The sequence below is a fragment of the Botryllus schlosseri genome, chromosome 2 (assembly GCF_051294905.1).
Source record: "Botryllus schlosseri isolate E-star chromosome 2, Bs_hap1, whole genome shotgun sequence".
In the NCBI taxonomy this organism is placed as follows: Eukaryota; Metazoa; Chordata; class Ascidiacea; order Stolidobranchia; family Styelidae; genus Botryllus; species Botryllus schlosseri.
The window spans coordinates 20,983,490-21,010,819 of record NC_137237.1 but is presented as its reverse complement, the minus strand read 5'-3'; the positions used below and the strand labels follow the sequence as shown (position 1 = coordinate 21,010,819).

Genomic DNA, 27,330 nt, shown 5'->3' with positions numbered 1-27,330 from the left:
ACCGGCGACGATTTCGAGGGCTCCAACCACCCCACATCTTACATGTCGGCTATATCGGCTGCAAATCGTTCGTGTGCTCATACTCCATGTTTCTTCGAAGGTATATACACAATTATAACATAATTATACAGCTTAAAACATTATTTTGTTGTTGTTTCTAAATGCATTTTCAAAACACTGTTCGAAACATGTTAAAACAAAGTGTTTAGAAACACCATTAGCTTTAAATGCAACGCTTGACGTAGTGAAGAGACCTAGATAAACCTCCGGCAATCGGAATCGTGCTACTGCCGAGACGCGAACCGGGGTCTCTCGAGCCGATGGCGATGGAATTAGCAACCATACTTCCACACCCCCTTATATTTCTGCTACCGTAAAACATAACTACCAATACCGTAGTCACATGTTTGTCCATCTTTTGCCCAATTGGAATTTCCACCGTCGTAAATTACGTACTATTCGGACAAAGAATTTTTCCTCGACACGCTATCATCGCTTAAAATATTTCGAGGTGAATTTCTCCTATTCAGGGATTTATATCGCGAAACATGCAGGAATCGGGCATTTCAGTCGAAGCAGGGAATGAAGATGTTACCTCGAAAGTTCCCGTCATCACTGCTGGTTCAGACAACGCTCTTGTCACTATGGATATCTACATGGTCAGGTTAGACTTTAACACACTTCGCCTTTTGTATATGCGTAAATAGATTCGTTAATCAAGACACGCTTGTCTGAATGGTCCGAATGACCTGATGAAAGGTATGAACGTTTTTCCAAAATATTTTCAATAAGAATATAATATAGCCTACTACGTAAATTCTGGTGATGTCGTATCGGATATTACCTTCAATTTGGAAATAACTCAAGTTTTTGTGGTGCGACGAATGTAGGCTTACTTTATGTCCTCTGTTTGAAGGATTTGTCCTTATCTCCCAAGAAAAGTCAATGGTCACCAGAGGACGCCCAAATGTCCTATTTTTCGCATTTCGTTAATTGCTCATAATTTTAACAAAATATTTAGGCGGGACGCTGTATTTATATACAAAATAAATACTGTACTGCAGCCTTGAAACATGCCGAGCCTGTGATTTATAAAAGAGTTTCCAACAGATTGCCCTTCTATCCCTCGCTCTGGATTGCTATTGCAAACACTATTCGACGTCTTCTGTGACATTTGAGCACTTATATGCGAGATCTGTCGCAAATTTTCATAAACTTGATTCGCTGTTTTGTGTTTGATTTTATAACTTTTGATCAGCTTTGATTTTGTATTTTTTTCCCGCAACTATTTCAAGCAAAAATTTAAAGCATCGTCGAACGCAAACGTAGCTATTCTACTTCATTTTACTAACCGGTATACAAAGTCCTATTTTGGGGTGTAGAAAATATGGTAAGTCTATTGACTAATGCCATGAAGAACCAAAATGTACACTTGGTCTCGGAAAACGAATTCAAATCGGTGCATGCGCGAAGATCATGTGAGCCCCTGAAATGTTAGTGTTTGTCGTGATTGCGAAAACGACTGTATGTGCAGTACCTTTATGCAAAGTTGTATATATTTGTCGATATGGGATTTTGTTGAATGATAGGTTTTGATGACCGGTTGATTAATTCAATTTAATCGATTACGATAAAGGATTTTAAAAAATGCGCTGTCCTTTATAATTTTTTTCTATTTTAGCCTCTGTCCCGTCGTCGAAATATATTTCTACTACGGCTACGATAACATCGAACGAACCGCTCACGACTTCTCCACCCGCAGCTACAACAACAAAAACAACAACAACAACAACAATAACCGTGTCTGAAGTTCCGACGGCTTCACCGACGGCCACGTTCTCACAAGCAACCTCTCTCCTAGAAGCAGACACAAAGTCCACAGAAGCGGAAGCACAGAATACCACCGAAATCGTCCCAGGTGATACATCATTTCGTTATTTTTTTTATTCACAGCGAAACTGGTAAATGCACACACAATCCTGACATTACCTAGCCCTTTAAGGAAAATGATGAGATTAAAGTAATCTATATTTAAAGAAATTAATTCTTCTTAGCCACGAAAACTAACATATGTAATTAAAATACCATCGTTCGCACAATGGCTGATTGAAGACACAATACACGCGATTCAAAAGAGTCCACGGGCTGGTGGTCATATACACCAGAAACTCCACCGGATTCTCTGTCCACAGCAATAATTCGATTCAAGTCTTGCGATTTCAGGATGCTAGTCTTTTCAAGCACATATCGTGAGAATCGTAAATTGTGTGACTAATAAAAACAAAACAGACCAATAAAGAAGTAAGAGCGGTATGAGTCATTTTCAATACCAACATTAATTATTTTAATAATGATAATTGTAATTGTGAATCACAGCATAATTTCTGTAATTTCGATTCTTCATTTTCAGTCATCTCTACCTCTGCTCTGTAACCCGTGCCAATACTTCGTCTACTGCAATTCTGTAATCTGACTTCTCCATGCATTGCATAGGAGTAACAATTTGACTGTATTACTGAAATTTTAAAAATCTATTCTGATCTCGCCACTTTCCTTTGGGGGCAAGTTGCTCCCCGAATTATGTGTGTATTTACCAGTTTTACTGTGAATAAAGACTATAATAATATTTCTATTCTGCTCTGTCACCATCTAACTGCTGACCGCGTCACCGAATACGGCGGTTGATGTTGTGTGGCGGAATAGGCATTTTCAGTGGCGTTCAATCCTACTTGCCGACAACGCTGGAAACTTTTTCGTAGTGTCTTTGTTAAAGGGCATTAGTTCGAAACTATATTTTAGACTTTGATAAATATAAGGTAAGGTAAGGTCTCTTCATTCAAAGTTCGATCAAGTCCTCGGTATCGCATGTATCCCTCGAGTAGAAGTTGAAGTTGGACGCTGGTTCATTGATTCGTTCGCGGTGTATCCGTGTCCGCTGTCCATTTTTTGCAAAAGATTTTTTTACAGCCTCATCTATTGAATATTCCTAACTCAAATTAATCGGAACGACGAAATCACGTGAACAATGACGTCGCGCCTTCAGTTTCGATCTACTGACACCGACTGACGTCACAACACACATTTCGAGAATCCCTGTCTAAGTCGCTACATTCAGGGATGGTGTGAACCTCTGAAAGGTTCAGGTTCGTGTGAACGCGAACCTTTTTGAAAGGTTCTGTGTGAACGCGAACGTGAACCTCATGACGTCACGTGACGTCATATTGCTAATTCTAACCCTACATTTCAGTAAAGTGATAGACTATATTGATGTACACGATACCTAGCGACGACTCGGGCCACATAATGCCACAATGTTGAATTACATTTTGACGTTTTAAACTTCGCCAATTGTATCAACCAGGGCAATCAAATGATATAATAATCCCATAAAACCAATATCTTCCGTCGCTTTGCCAACAATTTCGACGAGGCCTTGCAAGGGAATATAAGCTTACGCCTTAACGGTCAACGCCAGACCGGGCAATGTATTCGGCGTCTGAGTATTGCTACGTTGATATTGAGCAGAGTGTAAAACGGGTTTCTATACTTGCCACCGATATATACCCCAATAACAAGTTACACAGCAGTAGCCAACACCCCAGTCGCACGGATTTGGTTTTTATGATACAATGAACATATGAAGAATGACACCGTACGCCTGCTGGATTTATTTTTATATCGGATAACGGTATCAAGTTTCTTGATTGGTTGAATAAGCACCATTCGCTGACTATAGTGTATTTGGTCTTGATGTTGAGTGATTTCGGGTCAAGCTCACAGCAGAGAGTCACTACATATTCACAAACGGAAAGCTGGATATTTCGAGCAAACTTTTGTAACAAAGCAAGTAAGATTTTTGAGATTGCCAAGGTGTATGGTCGTGTAATGTTGATATTTTTATGCAGCCAACGCCATGCATAGAGTGGCCCGCGTAGTTGAAATGCAATAAATTTCAACCAAAGATGCTATAATGAAGTGAAAATTGTAATATTTAAAAAAAGGTTCACAGTGCAGACCCTACCAAGGTTCGTTTGTGAACGTGAACCTCTAAATTTCGGAGGTTCACACACAGCAGAACGCGAACGTGAACCTCGCGTTCACACCATCCCTACATATATATTTAACCGTATTTGGCGAAGATTCATCTGTTGTAGGACTACGTTATAGAACTTCATTAGGCCAAGGCTGTTGTTTGCTGTATTGGGAACGTAGTTCATTGAGAATTCTTTGCCGTCCTGCTACTACACCGGCGTTAATGTGCTCAGTCAACTAAAATGGGCATTACATGGTCTGATAAAGGTACGAAACTACGGTGCCGTATACCGTATAGGCTATATACCATATAGGGTCAAGCAACATACGGCCGGCGGACCCAATTTTGAGCGGCCCGCAGAGAGTTTCACCCCTGCAAGTGAAATTCTAATCTGAAAGTATCGCCGCATTTTATGCGTCACACGATCAATTAATTAATTTTTCCAACCTGAGAAAGATGGTCATGACACTACACTGGTTCAGCTCGGGTCTGCATACATCTGCGAGCAAAGATATTGGACCATAAATATTAACAAAACAAGGCAGCATTACAATATAACTGATGTTCACGTGTAGTCTTTACTAAGGGTTTCTACACCCGACATACAGCCAGAGTAGTGTTCGTATATTGCGAGCATTCCTACATTGGGGTGACACGAAAATAACAACACAGCTCTACATTCCTTCCCCCGGCCGACAGGTTTGAGTTGCGATAGTTACTTCTCCGGAGATTTTGAAAGAGATCATTTAAATCTCATCGGAAATATAATTTATAATCATATCACAGGTTGAGAACAACTTTTCTAAAATCTCAGCATTTTTTGTAGCACCAGTTAATCCGCTGCAGTGTTACAACACGTCTAAAGCTACTTTATATGGAATTCTGGTGATATCCAATGAGTCTTATGTTGCGGTTTGTCCTTCAAACTCCAAGTGTATATCGTTAGAAGCAAAAGGATTGCCAATCTTGGGTTTTTTCAAAGGTAATTACAAATTTAGTGTGTATTACATGCGAGTATGGTATATATATACGTATCATTTTTGCAGTTGATGTGACTTTGGGGAGGTGTGTACCTGCAGAATCGTGCCGCAGTGATTTATGCAATATCATGATTGATCAAATTTATAATACGACTGTGGACTCGTGCGTTGCTAGTTGCTGTGATTACAATCTTTGCAACGCAGTTTCTCAACAAACAGGTATGAATATCATGTAGATGCAAAGCGCAACACTTAGGCCGTTTCCGCCATCAACCAAGATAGAATATGACTTGATTCTGTAGTTACGCGTCATAACATTTTCTCGATTGAAATTCAATCCCTTTTAATTATGTAGGTGTAGGCCTACCAATTCCGATGCACAAGGTAAGCCTGTAGTTGAACCCAGAGGTGGTCAAAGTAGTCAGGAAAGCTACTCAAGTATAAGTCGTAGTAGCGACGCAAAAAATCATCTGTACAAGTAGAAGTAATACTCTTACAAGCAGCTCAAAACTACTTGGAGTAGAAATAGAATTGACTGATTTTAAATCTACTTAAGTAAGTAAGTATTTTTGAAAATGCTCGTAATTCGTTCGCACGGACTGTCAAAAACTACAAATTTAGCTGAGCGGAAGGCGTAAAGAGCTTGATTCACATTGACGCATCCCAGGTGGTATCAACTTTCGACAGCATACGAATTTTTCCGCATCATGGCATGCAAATGATAGTATTGAAATGGATATGCTATACCAATCCTTTGTTTACACGAACACTCCGCTTTAGAAAATATCATGGCATGGCACCGTACCTCATATTATAAGGCCCGTAGTTTAGTCGAGGAGCAATACGGAGAAGTTGTATCGGATCGGTGTTAACCCTTTACAAGATTATTAAACGGTAATGAAAAGTATGGCGGATTGTAAAAATGCCACATACTGTAGCTTTATTTTCGGAAAATAGAGGCATTACTACATGTACTTGCTTTTATCTTTCAAGAGATATGTTCTCGAGACAAAATAACTGAAACTAATTAGAAATCTAAGTATATGTATGATACTGTGAATTGAAAGGGAAATACAAATGCTAATTCTAAAAGCGGGCATAGATTTCGTGACTTTTGTCCAGAAAGATTCAACGGTGGAATTCTGAAACAGGTTTAACGCTCAAAAACGTTGGAGACCTAATTTCCGGATTAGGACACGCCATGGGCTGCTTGATTACGATACGATAGATAAATGCTAGATTGCGAAACGGTAGTTTCAAACGTGATGATGGGCTATATTTACTGTGATGAAATATTTCATATGGACGACAATGCGGTGTGAATGAAACGACACAACCCACTACCCATATTACATTCACCGATACTTTCGTGAAAACGTATTTGTCACTCCATATCTATGAGACATAAATTCCGGGCTTTACTTCACTTTCATAAAAATTGAATGTTGGTATTCCATGAAAACAGCCCTGAAATTCCTCGGGCTATCTTTCTGATTGGAGAGTCAGAGTACTTCTACTTGACAAACTGAAAACAGCGAAAAGTAAGTAAGGAGATAACAAAATATTGCGAAATAGAAGCAGCGGGAAATGCTGATTACTTGAGTAAGTACCGCAAGTAGCGGAATTAAACTTCGTTACTGACCATGACCACCTCTGGTCGAACCACGATCCTCTTTCGTCATTGTATCAATAACAGCTGACTATGCTGTCTGCAAAATTTGTCTTTTTGATTGTGGATCACGTTCTCAAGGCGTTGACATAAAAGTATTGTGTATGTCATCTACACCTACGCCAGTGCGAGCATTTTTATTACTCCGTAACCTGGCCTTGAACATTCAGAAAATCGCGATCAACAGAGTCTGATGACGGAAACAGACACAGAGTCAGTATCGACGGAACCAGAAACAGAAATCACCACCGAAACCTCCCCAGGTAAAAATAGTTTAAGAAAATCAGATCATCGCGATGTAGCCCGCAATTGGTCACAATCGAGTCATCGATAATGATTTTACAAAATATTGGAATTTAACACATTCTCAACACACGGCAAAATATTTGTAGCACTTTTTCCTGACTCACGGAACGGTCTGGAGTGGATGATCGCAACTGATGGTCTTCTGAACGCGCATGCGCAATAGCAATCAGAACTAGGGCTGGGCAAAATCAATAAGGCGAACTGGTATGCATTTTGCAGTAGGGATGATGCCCTGGAACAGGGGTCTCCAACACGCGGCCCGCGGGCCGCATGCGGCCCGCGAGGTCCTATTTTGCGGCCCGCGACCTGATTTGAAAAAAATTCAGAAAAACGCTCAGTAAATCATGTTGAAACGCTAAAACTTTTTTTGATTTCAGTTGAAACATAATGTTGTTGTTTTTCAAAGTGAGCCATTCTATGTGCCCACTATCACTATTACTCACTAGTTGATACGGCTTCGGCATGGTAATATCATTCCATGGATGAAGAATTTGCTGGTACGAATGGGCATATTGCATTGACGTGCAATGGCCCACCACTGCCAAGACCGAGACGCCTGCAAAACGACTTCGGGCGCTCCAAAAGACCATGCTTTACGAGGAGATAGTTGTCTAGCAAGTAGGCCTACCGTGTATAGCTAACCCCAATATTGATTCTTCAATCCATGGGTGGCCAATCTGCAGCAGTAAAAGGAAAATTATGCGGCTGTCGACACTTGTACCCTAAGTTTTCACAGATACCCCCTGCATCAGCTGTATCTGGGAATCTGATCACATTGGCCGAGAAAGGATAAATATTTTATAGTAATATGTGAAACTATACTAATATTTATTGACGAAATTCACTCATGAACATGAAAAATTTTTCGCGCCTCGCGCGACTACAGATTGGTTCTCTGTGGCTCTTTACAACATAACTACTAACGATTTGGTGCGCATAGTAAGCCGATATGTCCATATAGATTAGTTCGGAGTGTACCGGCAATGGACATGGACATGATAACGTGGGTATTTTGCCCCAGCTAGTTTATCACGACTAACCACCGGTATGCGGCCGCAGGCTACATGAGTACGCGAAATGCGGCCGTGAATTACAAAAATGTTGGCCACCCCTGTTTTAGCGGCTAAAGAGTGTTGTCATTGTCAGGTATCGTGTACAGCTCATAGTCCAAAATATAATGACATTGATCATCATGATACTTTTTGTTGTATTTGTGTTTGTTCAATAAAATATTAGTTCTTTTGTGGTGACTATAACCGTCGCCTATGTTAGGAAGCACAACGTTGTAATAACGTAGAGTTATCAGACGTGGTTGTTGAACTGCGTTGCCTACTTTTATATCGATATTGATGTCATGCGGCCCGCGGCCTCCAGGAATTTGGAAAAGTGGCCCGCGACCTATTTTGAGTTGGCGACCCCTGCCCTGGAACGTTTGCCTAGTTGCCAAGCAGCATGAAATGCCATTGGCGGGATAACGTATTGGTATAATCCACAGCTGCAATACCAATGGTTCGAGTTCAAAATTCCTACCTACGTGTTGAAGGCTTATCTCGGCTCCTCCTCGCCATCTCATCTGAGTAAGCTGTGTTTTATAAAAACCCGGAAGTAGGTCATGCTACAAGTGGGCAGCTACGGAATAAAAAGGAAGAAAATTGGCCTGGTGTAAATGACCATATAGTCGACAAACACCATGAATACCCCAAAACAAACAAACAAACCATGAAAGGCCACGCTCATGCTGTACAGAAACCCCCACGCTGCTCACTCGTGACTGCTCAATATCACCGAATGATGCGTGAAATCCGACTTCGATTTCATGAGTTTGTATCCGCAGATATACTGTTAACGCGTTGCCTTGTATTTTGTCTGACCCGATGTAGTGCGTGTTTATTACAGTGTTGGGATCAAGTCACTACCTTCGAGTCACGAGTCATTCCGAGTCATTGCACATTTTGACTCGAGTCAAGTCAAGTCAATCGATTTTTAAAGGTGACTCGAGTCAAGTCAAGTCAATCGATTTTTGGAGGTGACTCGAGTCAAGTCGAGTCAAGTCAAGTCAAGTCACGAGTCAAGTCACATTTCAAGTCAAGTTGCCTTTTCGAAGTATGAGGCATGATTATACGTCATTGCAATTTGCTAGCTGTCTGAAATACAGATTGAGTGATCATTGATTACGAACCAATGAACGAATATTGAGTGAAATATACCGACAAGAAGACACTGTATCGCTCACATACACGTAGAACTGTTAAGCTACGTAAGTAATTGCATAGCCTTAGTTTATATAGTTACCAGCCACAATAGAGAATAGCGAAACGAATTGATAAGATGCAATACATTACTCATTTACACATAGATATGATAAAATTCGAGCTTGCGCTAATGGTTGAGGATAATATACACTATATTCGAATTCAATTTCAATAAAACAAGAGGTTCGGTAAAGGTAACAACAGAGAATAGACATAGACATTTTTCTATTTTATTACTTTACTACTAGAGTTTACGACAACGTAACTGTAAGCTTCGATCACTTCGTTTGCGATCAATTTATTTATGAGAGAACAATCGAGGTTCAGTGAAACGCTCGATCATTGAATGATTGGTCGCTTTCAAGGGTTACACCAGCGTTTCGTGAACAATCCGAACATATGCACGATACAGTGATTTTTATCGACACCGATTACTTGATGACTTGAAATTGACTCGTGAATTTTGCTCCGAGTCACGAGTCAAATCGCATTTCTGATACTCCGAGTCAAGTCAAGTCAAGTCATTTTAGCAAAGTGACTCGAGTCAAGTCAAGTCATACGAAAAAGGTGACTCGAGTCTGACTCGAGTCAAGTCATGACTCGAGTCATCCCAACACTGGTTTATTAATATTATTTTTGTTTCCCAGAATAACAATGTTGACGCTTATGGTATTGTCGATTTACTAGCATGCGATTATACTTCACAAAACTAGATCCGTGTGCCAATAACGACTGTCACAGTAAAGCCAAGTGCGCGGTGAATGAAGATTCTGTGAAGGGCTATGACTGTATTTGCAACGAGAACGAAGCGTACTATGGAGACGGATTTGAGTGTCGCAGTATGTATTCTTTCATTGTTTTCACCCTAACCTTACAATTGACTCTGACATCTGAGGTAAAGACTTCTGTGGTAAATAGTCCAGTGCAGACACCAGACACCAGTATTCACCAGTATTCATGGTAAAAATCGTCGCGAAAGACGACTTGGGAATGCATTGATTCCAGTAACTGATGATTATATCAGTGTTGGAAAATATTTAGTACCTCCAGATTGGAAAATTTCACTTCTATAATTAAACATTTGCGTGGCTTTACCTGTGAGAGTGTGAGTTGACCTAAAATATTTTGAAAGTTGTGTTCTTAATTCGAGTAAACATTTGCGGTCACTCAAAAAGTAGTGATATCACCATAACATAGTCCCGCCCGTACACAGTGTACAAGTACATACACAGTAGGCAACACCGCAACGATTACTATTCTGATAGACAGAATATACTAGACATGTAGATTCGACTCTGATCAAGAGTTGGGATCAAGTCACTACATTCCAGTCATAAGTCGATTCAAGTCATTGCTCATTTTAACCCGAGTCAAGTCAACTCCTTCGAATTTTAAAAGTGACTCAAGTCAAGTCAAGTCACTCAATTTTTAGAGATGACTTGAGTTAACTCTATAGTCAAGTCAAGTCGATCAAGTCGAGTCACACTGTCATGCCAAATTTTCGAAGTTCAAGGCATGGTTCAAGCCTGCATCTTGAAACATGATTGAAGTACAGAATTATTTACTACTGGCTCACATATACGTATATACTGGGTCACGTCGGTAACTATGCCAAATATTTGATAGCATACATTAAACCATAGTGCCGAGCAATAAATTCGATAAAACGGGTATCACTAGAAAGCTGCTGTTGTACTGAATACGTAAATTTAAATTTCATTCTGCGCATGGTCCTGGAACCAGACTTGTACAAACTACTGGATTTTCAAAAAGGGCAACTACAACTAGAACTAGCAATACTCAAGTTTTAAAACTCGCAACTATATATAGAACTAGAACTACCTGATTTTCAAAATCCGCAACTAGAACTACAACTAGAACTACCCAATTTTCAAAATCCGCAATCAGAACTAGAACTAGAATTAATCAATTTTCAAAATCTGCAATTAGAGCTATAAAACTACAAATTCTCAATTTTCAGAATCATCAACTAGAACAGTGGTTCCCAACATGAACGATATCGCCCTCCAGTTGGCGATTTTAAAAAACAAGAGTGCAAAATGCCAAAGGGGGCGACTGGGGGGCGATTGGGGTGAAAATCGTAGAACGTCCTGTGAGATATTTGATTAAAACGGCCACAAAATACCCGTGAAGACGACTTATTCTGCATATGACACGAAAGTTGACAGATGATGTATGCACGATCATTGAGCAAAATTTGAACTAAAACTTGAGGGTGTCCGAGGGGTCCGTGACGGTGCAAAAGGGGTCCGCGAGGACAAAAACGTTGAGAAACATTGAACTAATGTATCCGTCCGATATAAATTATGACGGAGGCTCTGAGCGGAAAGTAACTTCTATAGATAGTCTACTACTAGTCTACGACAACGCAGCTCTAATCACTTCGATTGTGGTCAATTTATTTGTGACTGAACGACGGAGTAGCAAGTAGATGAACACTACTACGTTAGCAACCGGCCACATCTGTTCATCCCATATATTCATGTGCTAATGTTCTGAATTTTGAAATTTCAAGCTGGATATGTCCAGGTTGACTTCCCTGTGCTTAAAAGGGAATGAAATTCAGTTTTCAATCACATCACGGCCTCGGTGTCTATCTGCAAACTATCGAGGCTCTTGCGGACCACTTGAAATAACCTGACAGGGACACGAGTTGTAGGCCTTACATCCCTGCTTTACTGCCTTTGGCGGCAGAACTTAAGTGAGAATTACTTTTTCAGAAGACTGCAGGAGAAAGTGTGACTTCAACGGAGCTATATGTCCCATTAGCAGGACGGATACTGGTAACATTACCGTTACATGCAAATGCCGGAAGGGATTCATACGAAATGGAAGGTGGTGTTCTAGTAAGTACTGCTGTTCAATTAACTTTATCATTACATTACCAGAGTGGCTCCCGATAGCGATATTGAGATACAGCAAATCTCCAATCTCTTAATATATTCTCAACCCATGTCATTAGGGTTCACGATTTCGAAAACCATTGGCTCCTGTGTTTCTACATGAAATTCGGCGATACTGATGGGAAGTCCATTCGAGCCTTCATTCCCCACCTAAAATCTCTATATCCATATCCACCCTTTAAAGTGCTACCTCCAATAAAATTTTCCAAGACTTTGCTTAGTAAATAGTATGTGCTATTGGGGATTGTTAAGATCCCCTGAATTGATCAGTACACAATAAAATTAACGCAGCGGTGAACTGGTAGCCGTAAACGGACCTCCGTAAATCTAGGTATCTACCCCGGCGCGCAGGCAACAGAAAAAGAGGGGTTTGAAAATTTCCCAAATGTTGCGGGGTAGCATCAATTTGCATACGTAAATGCCGAATAATACATGGGTAAGATAAACTTCCTGATGTTGACGAACTCATGCGTGCGATATATATATATATAAGCCGCCGTAAACTACACTTTCTCACAGACTAAAAGTGCTATCAATTAGCGAGTCCACGATATCCCTTGAATACATGTTCAGCAATATGAGCTCTTATTACAACGAATCAGAATTTTTCTATCACTAGGTTTCGTGACCGATGATGGTGTACAAATGTATAAAAACATTTCTGGAGATCGCGTGTCGCTATCCAGACGATTCTCGCTAATTGTAGGCACTGATAATATGAATCGCTGGATTGCAAAGGAACTATGAAATATTAGGTCGGCATTTCCACACGACATTTAATAAAGGAGAATATTACTGTAAAGATTTTTTCAAAAGTGAGTCTATTCCCCACCAGAAATCCCGAAATTCCCACCAGTGGGGAATTCCCCACCGTTTGGGAACCACTGGTCTAGAATGTCAGTCTGCAAGTACCCATCAAATAAGGTCAACTAGTAAAGAGATTGAAAACCCCTATTATTGATGCTGCGGCCCGTGGCGTCATCAAAGCCTACGAAATAGGCCCGCGGTCACATTTGAGTGTGAGTACCCTGCCATATAGTGTAGGCATGGTTAATTAGTAAGCTTATACACATTAGACCTGTGCATTATATAGTAATATAATATTACCTATCGCGGGTGTCCAATTCCAGTGATATCTTTATTTTCAAACAACGAAGTTGGCAAATATGTGATGATAGGCCGATTGAACACAGTCATATAAAGGGCTAATTCGGTGACTTTAACGACGATAAACGTTTTCGTATTTCTATGCTCCCTTTGGTTCATTAGTATTAATTGACCATTCTGGTTTTTCCATACCTTCCGAGTCAGAAGTCTACAACAGTGACATCACAGATATTCAAATCGCATACTTTGTGTAACTCTATCATATTCTCTGTTTAGGCCTACGTCACAGACAATGGTTTGAATTGCAGTTTTCAGCTATAGGAATATATATTCTTTTAGCCATATCCGGGAAACTCTGAATTGAGTGTGTGGGCGTACTTATATTTGCTCTTTCGGGATTTCGTGTCAATGTCACCGACTTGTTCCTCATGCTGGCCAGAGTTTACTTAACACTGCCTTCGGATGGTTATATCGCGGTTTATGAACAATTGGACATGGACATATTAGGTATTATCTGGCTTAAATAAGGATTTACGTGAAAGCGTTTCTTACTAAAATTCTCAGCTTTAGTTAGAAATCTGCTGAATAACACAAATATTTTTCCCGTCCCTCAGAATCGCTTCGCGAGCCGGATGAAATCATCTGACGGGCCGGATGCTACCCGCTAGCCGTCAGTTTAACATTTCTGTTCTGGGGTATATGGCCTACGCTATGGCAAAATAGCTCATTTAGTGAGGTAATTTCAAACCTGCTTGAAAAAGTTCTTCAATTTCACGGTTGAATGAGCAGGAAAAGCTTGCTATTAATCATGCGATAACTTGAAATATACTGATGTAATTCATTTGATGTAAATCGGGACTTACTCAGATAGACATCACAATGTTTAGAGACAAGTTTCAGTCAAATGGGAAACTTGATAGACACCATGGAAATTACCCAGTCCATACCATAGATTTAATGTATAGTCTTAGTCAAGGGCGGGCAACATACGGCCCGCGGGCCGGATCCGGCCCGCGAATGGATTTTGTCCGGCCCCCGGACAGTTTTCCGTCTCACATGATAATGTGGCCCGCGGCCCCAGTCTGTTGAGATTCCCCACTACTTGCTTACTACGTCAAATTTTAGTGACTGTATGTTATTATATACGTTTATGCGCATGCGCGGCGCAGCGTTGCGAGAGGGAGCTTACGCGTAAGTTCGTCGAAACGAGAAGAATTGCATTATCGGCATTTACGATGCAGTCAACCCTCATGTCGTCTGTGGTAAAATCATGCTTTTGTTGACTACAATGGTCAGTCATTTACACCAGGCTGATATTTCTTATTTTTGAGTCCGTAACATAGCAGACTTGTAGCACGGCAAACTTCTAGGCTTTTGTAAAGCACCGTTTGTGCCAGGGGTCACCAACTCAAAACGCGTCGCAGGTCACTTTTCAAATTTCGTAGAGGACGCGGGCCGCATGAATTCAATATCGAGATTAATTAGGCCACACAGTTGAACAACGACGCTATCTCGTCACCTAGTCAACCCTAATGAATTCATATCTTTGTAAATTAGGATTACCGGGCTTATGGAACGCCTTAAAATCTTAATTAGAGATTGCACCGTGTGTTGATTGATCAGAGAGAAGCAGGCATGGCGGCGTCTGTATGACAATGTTATTCTCAAATCCACATTGTCTTCGCCATTATCGACGAGAAATAGATTTGAAGTGACATTGCTGTCGTTAAAATACATTCACTAAACACGATTTACACCTTATATGTGGATAAATGGGCGAATAATGTATCGATTCAGCAATCCGGCCCGCCAAGTACCTAATATTCCTATATCCGGCCCGCCGACTGAAGAAGTTGCCCGCCCCTCTTAGTGATACGTCCCCGGAGTTAGGGTGGTAGCCTATAACTGAAATAGTTTATGTGTTTTGGCATGAACACGCATATTATAGTAATTAGTTCAAAAGGACATGTTTTTTTATACATTCGGTGTTGTAGTTTCCCATCTTGCTGTTTCTTTTGTCTATTTTATGCAGTCAGTTAGTGGAAGACGCCGCCTATAAGTAGATAACAATTTACGGTAAACTTTTGTCTTCTCGTCAGGGATCAGCGGGAAACGACTTTTGTATATTGTGGAAGCAATTCCTTTGGACGGACACGTGTTGAATACATTATTTTTGACATATTTTCAAGTCATGATACACGCCCAGATTTTAAGCTCACTTTTTTATGAATGCGATCATTTACGTGCGTTATGCTTCAGAAGTTGTTTCGTTTTAATTTATGCATGTATTGGATACGCAGAACCCCCATGAAATTGCTACGTTTTGTCGGAGTGCCCCAAATTATTCATAGCATTAATATGTGTTGAATTCTAACAGCAGACACGCCACAACTACCAAGTGTGAGCTGGTTTATTGTCAAGGCAGGAACGCGAGTTCCTCACACAGCAGCAGAATACAAGGAATAAGCCAGACTACATGATAGCACGTGCACAGTAACGAAAAGGGGCAACACTAAAGGTTGCTGTCTAGCACAATCAATTAATCATCAATCATTCACATTACAACACTCCCACTTGATTGATATTTCAATGCTAAAGAATTTCGAGAGCCATTATCCCTTTCTAGTCCCAGAAAGTGTCACAGATAGTGGAAACACATTTTGGTATCAGACTAACCATATCTATCAATCAAATTGCAAATGTATCGTTTTTGATGCAAATAGATACACTTCTCAGTGTGTTCTTGCTTAATGCAAACATCAAGGCAGTAATGCGATTCACCGATACCCGCCATGCAAAATTCAGGGCCGAAGTTATACTTCACTTCAGTTAGTTGATCATAAGACTGCGAAGCCAAAATGACATCATCGACAATGAACAGATTCTTATCAGTGCATGTAACGCATGAGTCAGAATAACAGTGTCTGAACCCGATCGACTCAAAGTACTGATTAGGCACAATGTTCCAACAGCTTTGCGGCTGTTTCAATACATACAAAGAATGATTACACACCAAATGTTCAGAACCAAATGCAATATAACCAGGTGTTCGATTCATATAGATGTCTTCTTCAAGCAGACAATTCATGAATGCAGTATCAACATCCATCTGATGTAACATATCGTTTTCAGGTGCTACAGCTAGCACAGCTCGACTCGAGACAAATCTGACAACTGGTGAAAATGTCTCATTATCATTTATGCCGCTTTTTATTTCGAATACCGAGGGGCATTCAGCTGGTGCAGTTCCTTGTGGTTGCTCCACAACACTCCAGGTTTCATTCCTCATCAGAGAAGCGTATTCTCTGTCAGCAGCTTTTTCGCACTCACTCGAACGTGGTGATTTCATAGCCTCATCGAAGATTATAGGTTTAGATATTCCAGCAGCTGCAAATGCAGTTTGTTCAGTACCAGTCCTCCCATCAGTTGATTCATCAGGCATATCATCATACTGGTTATATCCATTTCCAGTAGGGTGGTTTTCAGATATCATTTCTCCCACTGGTTCAACATGTCCATTGGCAATACTTTCTGTGTCAGATATAACATGACGGCAACACAATCTGTACAGTCTTCCTGCCACTGAGCCAGTTCCACAAAGCTTTCCATGCTTATTGTAGATTCTGCATTCATCTCCAATAAATGCAACTTTGCCATCAAATTTACTTGCTGCTCGCACAGAAAAAAGATTGCTTGCCAGCTTCGGAACGTATAAAACCTTTTTCAGTGTCACAGTTACATTTTCTTCATTTTCAAGAAACATTTCAAGGTTTACTTTTCCAATTCCAAAGGCTGAAACGGTGCTACCATCGGCTAAGTGAATGTGTCGAGGAACCTCAAATTCTTTGTAGTCCGAGATTGATTCTTTCACCTTCGACATGTGCTTTGATGCACCACTGTCTACATTCCAGCTTGGATCAGCATCATCACAAACTTCTTGACCACCAACAGAAAATGTGTATTCTTCATCACTGTCATCAGACTCTGGACATTCGTGATACAGGTGACCAAATTTGTCGCAGTTATAGCATCGTAATTTCTTAATCGACACCATTGCTGATTCTTCCAGTTCACAGTGAGTTTGTTTACGCCTTTTTTGCTTGCCATACAGCTTATCTTCTTCATTCAAAATTGCTCTTTGAACAAATTTCAACTTGAGACCTGGTTCGCTATGAGTTTCCAGGGCAGTGCTATGGTATTCGAGGAATTGTGATGGATCTTTTTACGGATTACCTCACAGGTCGCAAACAATACACCTTAGTCAATGATCAAGCATCGAACCTTACTTCTGTATCCTGTGGAATTCCACAGGGATCCGTACTTGGACCAACATTATTCTTACTATATATTAACGATATTTCAATATGCTCTGACTTTACTACAACCCTCTTCGCAGACGACACCCACCTCACTCTTTCCTCAGGTAATGCCGATACCCTTGTGTCGGAATGCAATGCTCAACTTGACCATATAAGCACTTGGTTAGCTTGCAACAAATTGTCTGTCAATGTTAAAAAGTGCCAAGCACTTCCAATAGGCAAGGAAAATTGCAGATTAGAGTTATCCAGCCCCAAATATACAGGAGTGTTGGAAATTTCAGCACAACAACTAGACCTGAGTAGGTCTTTCAAGTACCTTGGAATTCATATAGATGAAGGTCTGACATGGCATGATCATATCACCAATGTAAGCGCAAAAGTTTCACGGAACATTGGTGTATCATGGAAGCTTAGCCGAATAGTTCCAAAGCCACTTCTCCGTACTCTTTACTTTTCGATCATACATTCCCACCTACAGTATGGTATTATAATCTGGGGATCTGCTACCAAAACCCTATTGAACCAGCTTCAGGTCGTTCAGAACAAAGCATTAAGAGCTATTGCTCGAATACCACTCTATAGCCGACTTGACCCGTACTACAAAAAGTTGCGTATTCTTAAAATTAGTGATATCTATATCTTTGAACTAGCCAAAGTAATGTATAAAATTAACCAGCTGCAAGTCCCTGTATCTCTACAGAACTATTTTCAATACTGTAGAGATGTACATAGTCATGACACGCGTTCTGCCGCAAGTGCCAACTTATATATGTCCCACTCTGATAGAGGTTTCCCTCCATTTAAACGAGCAGGGATTGATGTATGGAACAACCAGATTCCGCCACACCTAAAAAGCTCCAACTATAATTCATTCAAGTCAGGGATGTTAGACTCTCTTTTGTGCAAATACTAGTCAATGCTTGTACACTGCCAATATCAGTTATAAATCCACAAACTACGTGTTCGTTTTTTGCACATTAATTGTGACTGTCTGTAACTGTTATGTGTTTTCATATATCGCTCTTGTTGCCTTTTGTAAGTTGCATTCCGTATTAGCTTACCCTGTTTCGTTATCACGTTATGAGGTTATCTCATTTAAATAACCATATACCCTGGTTCCGGCTGACACGAAGATCGTCATGATCATATCGCCGGTACCAGTCAATACCGATAAACCACTGTTTCATGTTTGTTAAATATTGCATATTTATATGAGTTCTATTTATTTTGGCGTCATCGGTTGACGAAATAAATCTCTCTCTCTCTCTCTCTCTCTCAGTGACCAAGGTTGCGTAAGGCTTAGGTAAACTTCCCAGCAACGTTACAACTTGCAGTGTTTCTTCAACTGGCGAGCCAAGCGCAGCCATTTGATCAGTCAATTTCTTCATATATTTCAAATGACTCTCGACTGAGTCAGACTGTTTCATTTCACATCGAAAATACGACTTCATGAGCAAAAGTCTATTACCGGCGGAGTCACCCTCAAAGTGTTCCTTCAAGGCATTCCAGGCATCCTCCGGCGTATTGCAGGATGTTAATAAATACAGTTGCGACGTAGAGACAGCCAAAGTAATGATGGCTAACGCCTTATCTAACTTCTTCTGATGTTCCCTTGTCTGCTGCTGATTAGCGCCTCCTGGCAACACTTCCGATCCATCAACATATTGGAATAATTCCTTCGCCTTCAGCAAACAAGTTATCTGGTATTTCCACGTTAGCCAGTTATCACTATGCAGTTTGTCCGCCGTGAATTTCTGTACTTCACCGGACGCCATAGTAGTCATTAGGCTCCAACGCAAATTTTAGAAACTTTAAGCTCTCCGTACGATCCAATATTCTCAATATATCTTCTTCGGAATCCCAAACTCGTTACTTGCCGCAGCGGGGGCGTGCTGGTCCCATAACCTGTTGAATTCTAACAGCAGACACGCCACAACTACCAAGTGTGAGCTGGTTTATTGTCAAGGCAGGAACGCGAGTTCCTCACACAGCAGCAGAATACAAGGAATAAGCCAGACTACATGATAGCACGTGCACAGTAACGAAAAGGGGCAACACTAAAGGTTGCTGTCTAGCACAATCAATTAATCATCAATCATTCACATTACAACAATATGGTATGGTGAGGTCGTACATATGACGTTTGCGAATGTTCTTCTAAAAATTAAATTGGTCGCACTATTGGAAAGCGCACATATTCTTTCCAAACATATACTCGTTTCCTCTGAAATTCACTACTTATGGGCCCTTGGGATATACATGTGTTGGTTTGGACAGTTGAGGTTGAGGGTCAACTAGGTTTTCCAATCCACACCGTCGATTTTCGCTATTAAGTTGGAAGCACTGAATTATTGATTGTGTTTTATTAAATTTAGATAGCAATCTCATGCATGATACGAGCAATAATATCTTGCTTTTACTCTATATCAGGTGATCCGTGCAATAAATATGAAGAATGTTTCAAATCTGACACGTGTGCTACACGCTGGGTAGATTTCGGTAGAGCATCATATCCGGTTTGCAGATGCAAAAATGAAACTCTATTCATGAGGGAAGGATGCAAGATGGGTAGGTTAATAGATTGATTCGCATTTTTATTGCTCGCGCCACACATATATTCTGTGGTAAGTCCCGCGGCAGGTCGCTGTTCTCCCATGGTCCGGTGACAAATCACTTTACCTGACGTAGATCTATGCTTTCTGAGTAATAAATAGACATATGCGACTTTACATTAAGAATATTGTCACGAGCATGCCTGACAAAGATGGCTCATAATCAACCTGGTATTTGTGTGTACTGCTTCTGTCAATGCATGCTAGTTAATTTATAAAAACAGATCTTGGTTACTATATAAGCGCCGAGCGTGCAGTTTCCAAATATTGAGTGCAGATTTCGGAACGCAGCAAATGATTTCCCTATAGCGTAAAGCATTTTTAATGCGATGGAGTGTGAAATATTGACTTGAAGCGGCTGGTGTGTGGCGCTTGTCTTTATTCGGGGAATGTGTATACCGTTGCCCTTTTTTCGCTTCGAAATATAAGATGAGCTATACTTTCGATTCACTGTACACTAAATTTGATTTCTCTGACAACTTGCCTGGCCTTATCTAGTTTTAAACTATAAAATGCAACGATATGACATTGAAGGAAGCGAGTAATTTCAACATTCGCAATCTTCAGTGGTTCCTCACCTCTTCATGGTCAGGGCTTTGGAGCCGGAGCCGGAGCAAGGAGTCGGAGCCCCGGAGCCGTGCATTTCCACCGGAGCTGGAGCCGGGGCCGGAGCTTGAACCAGTTATTTGAGGAGTAGCTCCGGCTGCGACGTATTTCATAAGATGCTATGCAACAACTATATTTGCTGATTTCACATAATTCAACAGCATGCAGGCCTTCGTGAAATTAAGAATCTCTGCCTCTTTGACGCTATCTTTTCCGACTAGCCATTTCCTGATGATTTAACAGCAGGGCAGTCATGTTCATGTTCAATGTTCAATTTTCTTACATGAATAGCTGGTTCGTGATACAGAATTTGAATATAGCTTTCAATACAACATCCATTGTAACAGAATATTTATTAAACTCGTAAACTTTTCGGGTGCCTCTTTTCAAGAGTTAACGGCACACTAAAGGGATTTAAACAGATTTAAAAGCAAAAACCAAAAAGGCAACGTATGACGCAACAGTCAAAATCACCGAACCTCGGTGCGCTAGATATGCCTGTGAATATTGTGGGTGTTCTGCATACCCGCAATTTCATCATCAGCACAACCGTGTTGGCCAATAGTACGGTTCGAAAATAATGATCACTAAATATTACGCGAAATGGGACAGAGGATAAAAACGTGATTTCGTTGCACATGTCGATATGACAAACACGCGCCAAGACATTCCATCTCATCGTTGCCATGAATCGGATGAGCAAATACTCGGTCTTTCGTGATCGTTTTTTTTAATCGGGCCGCGAAATTGGACAGTGTTATTATGTATGCAACTATGCATGCGAATTGGAATTCATTACTGATCATGATCGTTATTCACTCCATTAAGGATTTTCGAGTGTAAATAGGGGATGGCAGAAGAGTAGCTCAAAACGCCGTTACACTCAGCAGACAATTGTCGCGGTGCGATCTACTGAATGCGATGTCAAAACCCCATGGGGGAGACAAATTACTGATTTGATACGCGATTTCAAATTTGTAATCATCTGTTTGTGTATTCACTCTTGATGACTGCTTGATACTCTAGTATTCCCGAATTATCGCGCATTGTGACTTGTAAATGTGCATAGTTTAATTCGTTATGGGCATGGCGCACGCGCAATGTGCATATGGCACAGTGTTTAATCCGATTATTCGATTCGTTTCTACCAGAAAATATTATATTCCGATAAACTTGATCGACACCGGATGGATTGGTAATGAGTGCACCAATATCGAACGTCAAACCATTGGCTATTTGGTACAAATCGAATTTCTATTGATCAGGTCGTGATATCCGCCCATATTGCTCTTACTGCAGTTACAGTTGAATAATAATCGCACATTTAAAGATTGAATTCAACTGTATGGCTTAATGTTAACGACTACAGTGCCAGTTCTTTATGTGGTCGCATAAAAGGTACGTATTTGAACTTTGACATATTGCATTCTGTTATGACGTCATAATGAGTGATACTCGATTACTCGACTCGAAGCATGATACGTGATTCAGACTCGAATCACTCAGGTACTCGATCTTGCCCATTCCTAGTAACGACCCGGATTCCGATTTGAAAATATTCCGCAACCCACCTCTAAATTTGGTCAGCTGATTATTGAAAATAGGTGGCGGCACCTTCGACAAGATCTACTCCCCAATCATGTGCGAAGCTGCTTACGAAATAAGGTCATCACTATCACGATCGCCGCAAAAAATTCAAGCGGCCCACTCCCTCCTTAGGTTGAAAAGCACTGACCTAAATAATAAAGTGATATTTCAAGCAACAATCTTAGGACCAGCCGTATACGCTTTGAAGATACGAGATCTATCATCTTTTTGTGTTAAATTTACGTTCATGTTGACACCGCGATGCAGTGAGCGTCTGCGCCCGGTCCGAATTTTGACTACACATAAACCCACAGAGTCATTGTGTCAATTCTTACAATTGTTAGATCCTTGCGACAATGCGTGTAGCCAGCATGCCAGTTGTGTCCAAAACGATCAGGGGGCATATCGATGTGTATGCAAAGAGAAATATTGTGGAGACGGATATACTTGCACCAAGGGTAAGTCGTTCAAGATTCTTTTTCTACGAACAGTGTTTGACCTTGTTTTAACGTAAATCGGATCCAAGGAGTCTGGATCGTTGATCCTCCACGCTTTAGCTATAACCCATTTTCTCTCGATTTCTCTCTTGTCTTGCAAAAACGAGAAGCACATTTTGGGATCAACAAATTCAATGACAAATTTAAGACACATTCTTATAAGTTGTAAAAACAAAGCTGTTGTCATGCCGGAAACCAATATCACCAGTGAATTAGTGCGCGGCGGATCGACAAATTCGTCAGTTCGACTCCAATCCTGTTTCTTCATAATTTACTCCGGCTCCTATTCGACCTCAGCCGAAGAGTCACGAATAAGAACTGTCCGTGATCCCGCATCATCCTGTTCCTATAATGCACCAGATGACTCTGGGTGATGTCCTTATTCAAGAAACCTTACTCAGTACTCAAACTCATTTTGCGTCGACATTGCGTAAGAATCGGTATTCAGAAAGCGAAGCGAGAGAACGAGTTTGAGTTCAACTGCAGTCGAACTTGACGCTCTTTCGAGTTGTACGTTTGTGGTTATGGTATTCAATGACGATCTGAGGTTGGAGTCGATCTCGAAATGCGGCGTTTGAGCAAGTGTTTTCCAAGTCAAGCCGTGGGCAGCCTCAAGGCCTTACTCATTCCCTTTTTACGGTTTGGCCGTGAATATATATTGTGGAAATTGCGCTGTGGGCATGTTTGGTGCCTGAATTCACAATTTCAACTGTAATAGCACTGTTATAAGAAGTAAATCATGTTCTAGCGCCGTATGGCTTCATCGTTGGCTGCGTAGGTTATTCCCAAATCGGCGGACATTTTTCATCAGAAAGGTTTCCGATGGATTCGCAAAATCGGTTAATTCCTCACAACTCTATGTTTTATCATTTAATATAAAACGTAGCATATGATTATGTAGAAACGAATGGAAGATGAATGTAACTGAAAAAACACACACAAGCTGTTGTCTACAATATAGCGATCTTCCAATCCTAACAAGAACCGAATCCTCGGCGAAGCGGAAAAATCCAATACACGATGGTAGATGACCTGGCGCTTTATGAATGTACGCAATGTTAGACCATTAAAATACCGTTAATAAAACCGTCCGTCCCCAATCCCCATGTATGGCGGAAATATCAACAACGCGGTACCAATACCCATCATCAGTAATCCAATAAATATCTTGTGCTCATGCCTGAAGCAGTCAAATCTATCGAGGAAAGACTCGAAACCGAGCAACGCTCGAAATCCGAACCGAATACCAAACGCTCTCACGAATCGAGCTGGACTCGGCCTTTGCTCCGTTGAGCGCGACTTGAGTTTGAGATAGAGATGTGTCTCTGAATACGGTTTGGTATGACACCGTTTACTCCTGCGAAAAAAATACAAAACAAGTATTTGAAGACTACATGCTCCCATGTCCCGAACAACCGCATACCAAACTCCCAAATTGGGGCGCCAAGACCAAAGTGCACACTAAGTTATCTCGAAAATCAGCATGAATTTGTTCGATTTTTTTGGCAGATTTATCGTACCACTATCGATTTCTCCATTAGGTACCCCTCCCAAAAATTACAATTAAAATTTTAAATTAAAATTTAAAATATACATAATTCTCAGAAATGAGTGTAATTGTATTCGCAATTTATGAAAGAACACGATCCCTGGATTTGATTTTTGATTCTGAAATCCCAACCTTGCTGGTTTAAAGCAGTGATTCCCAAACCTTTCAAGAAAAGTGACCAAACGGTACCTTGGCAATTTTTTAAAATAATTTTGACAATGCAATCCCAGTATCGTGAATCACAATAAAACGGTTCAATTTCACATTTAACCCCGAAAACGCTAGTCTTTTCCTTCATAAGCGACGAAACCTTTAGAACAGGGGTCACCAATCTTTTTGCAGCCAAGAGGTACTTCTTGGGTACTGATTGAAGCGACGGCCTACCATTTACTCCCGCCGTTTACCCGTACCAGACTTAATTTCCACTTTGATATTCATATCAATGGGCAGGAATTACATTGCGGTAAGACTTCTAAGTGAGTCTTTTGAATCAAAACATCTCATTTCAACTAGCTAGCCAATAAGATTTTTTTTCCTAAATCGTGAATTACTTCGCGTCATGTTTGTATAAATTAGGCCTATGTAACAACAGTCAACTCGAATTTTAATAAAATTATGTCACACTTTGGACTGGACATCATGGCATCTGTTTCTATATCAGTCACTAGGAAGCCTGGTAATGCTATCAACTAGTACGCTGCACTCTTATATGTAACTTGACAATGCAACTCAGAGTGAGTGTTCCAGATGTACATTAGTGCGGCGTGCTTTGTGTTTGTTTTTGATGAAGTTCATGTCCGAAAAGGCAGATTCACAGAGATAAGTTGAACCAAACACGCTTGCAACCTTCGTAGCTGCTGCACAACACCACTGTACTTTTCCGTGTCAACAAGGCACCTAAAGTTTGCTGCAACCTGGTGAGCTTTTGAGGTGGAGGTCATTTTGCAGAGTTACAATTTCCATCTCCAACTGTTCAGCATCCAGACATGAAAAATTTCACTATACCGGACAGCAGCAGTGATAACAGAAAGTTAAAAACATGGTACTAAACTGTGTTGAGTGTCAGAGAAACAATCTGTCTCAAAAGATGCAACACGACAACTGAATTGTTTTGGGTTTATGCACTTTTATATCTAACCTTAAAGGGCTCAGTAAGTTTCCAACCATGAACCATGAACTTCACCACACACCAGTGTTAAAGTTAGAAGTATATGTAGGGGGCGGGAGTGAGAGAGTCTGCATATATAGCAAAGACTGTGTTCCGTGGTCGCAACAAGTAATCAATATGCAGATTTTGTATTTTTGCGCGGAAAGATCTTTGTATATGATGATTACCATTTGCACATCAATTTTTAGATCGTGATTGCGACTGTAAGTGTAGTCCTGACGCCAATTGCAAATATTCATATTTTTCGAGTGGTGGGTCTTGGGGCTTTCGGCATCAATGTCAATGTCGCGAAGGGTTTTATGGAGATGGACATACATGCTCACGTAAGTTATTATGATTTAATTTGCGAAATGGTATTTTGAAATCCAATACTGGTTTCTCTACTACGTTTCTGTCTTTGAAGAAATTCAAATTTACCTGATCACTCGCTGCTCTCTATGGGGACTGTGAAATTGCTGTTATCTTCACGCACAACCAGAATGACGATTATTTCCAATTGTTACGCCGGAGATTGACGCGATTCCGTTTCCGATTTTTCCTTATTAGTTCATGTCACTCAATCACATTATTGTAATGATGTATAGTTTCCACCAAAGCCGTGAAGGAAAATGACGACACCATGAGTAAGGTTGGGCAATATCGAGTAACTTCGTTATTAGATATTGAGTCGAGTAAAAACCTTCAACCTGAATCCAATAATCGAGTACCACTTATTATGATGTTATTACAGTGGGAGTTTGATTTGTTTGTGTCAAAATACGTACTTTGTATGCGATCAAGAAGTAAATAAATGCCAGTCACACTTTATTTATTATTTTAGTTATTTGACGCACATCACATTGCCGCTTTTAAACGATAAGGCCATTTGCAACACTACAATGACTTCACATTTCACTAAGGTTCAGTGTTTATTTGACGTATTCATTTCATGGTGTTTGTCGACTACTATGGCCCATTTACTTTACACCAGGCCAATTTTCTTCATTTCTATTCCGTAGCAGCGGACTTATAGCACGGCTCACTTCCATGCTTTTTAAAAGACACAGCTTACGCGAATGAGATGGCGAGGAGTATAGCCTAGATATACCTCCAACACTTTGGTAGAAATTCTGGAGTTTATCTCTGTCGGACTTGAACCAACATCCCATTGGTGTTTCAGCAGAGGATTATACCACTACGCTTTCTAGTCAGTGTGTTTAACCTCGCATCCATTCACCATCTGCCTCTCTAGTTTTTACGTGTTCATGTCATTGATGAGTTTCATTCGGATTAGGACTGCATTTTTCACAATTTTGTTGCAGTCGGATCGGATACAGATTCTGTGTCAAATTATGTTTCGGATATTTCTGGATAGTTTTGACCAGAATTGACGTTTTATTGCGAGCCAAAATCACGATATAACAAGACACGCACTATGAATGTTTTTTGATGGGACTGGTAGCACTCTAAAATTATTCTGCCAAGGGTCGAAACAAATATATATCAGCTAACCCTGAAGATAACCATTACCTTGTTGAAGGATTATGCCCTAAGTCTCGGTCCGAGGTCTCAAACTCAAATGTGCTCGCGGGCCAATTTCCTAGTTTATGATGACGCCGCGAGCCGCACAGCATCAATAATAGGGATATTCTATGTATAATGTCCAAGTAGGCCTTATTTGACGGGACCTTGCAGACAGGCATTCCGCAAACATCGTGGAAATGTTACTATTCACGCTTGAC

At 40.6% G+C, this 27,330-nt stretch overlaps 1 protein-coding gene across 2 annotated transcripts in view; it reads left to right on the top strand.

Annotated features, from left to right (window-relative positions):
- The first annotated feature begins 528 nt into the window (after positions 1-528).
- The window catches only part of LOC145456425 (uncharacterized), a 43,096-nt gene continuing 16,294 nt past the window's right edge, over positions 529-27,330 (top strand). For both annotated transcript variants that reach the window (XM_080334555.1, XM_080334547.1), the window contains exons 1-10: positions 529-664; positions 1,682-1,918; positions 4,860-5,015; positions 5,080-5,232; positions 6,853-6,945; positions 9,954-10,079; positions 11,982-12,107; positions 20,021-20,158; positions 22,740-22,853; positions 25,798-25,932. In XM_080334555.1, coding sequence (XP_080190681.1) covers positions 583-664; positions 1,682-1,918; positions 4,860-5,015; positions 5,080-5,232; positions 6,853-6,945; positions 9,954-10,079; positions 11,982-12,107; positions 20,021-20,158; positions 22,740-22,853; positions 25,798-25,932 — 1,360 coding nt within the window. In that variant the 5' untranslated portion in view covers positions 529-582. The remainder of the gene's footprint in view (positions 665-1,681; positions 1,919-4,859; positions 5,016-5,079; positions 5,233-6,852; positions 6,946-9,953; positions 10,080-11,981; positions 12,108-20,020; positions 20,159-22,739; positions 22,854-25,797; positions 25,933-27,330) is intronic.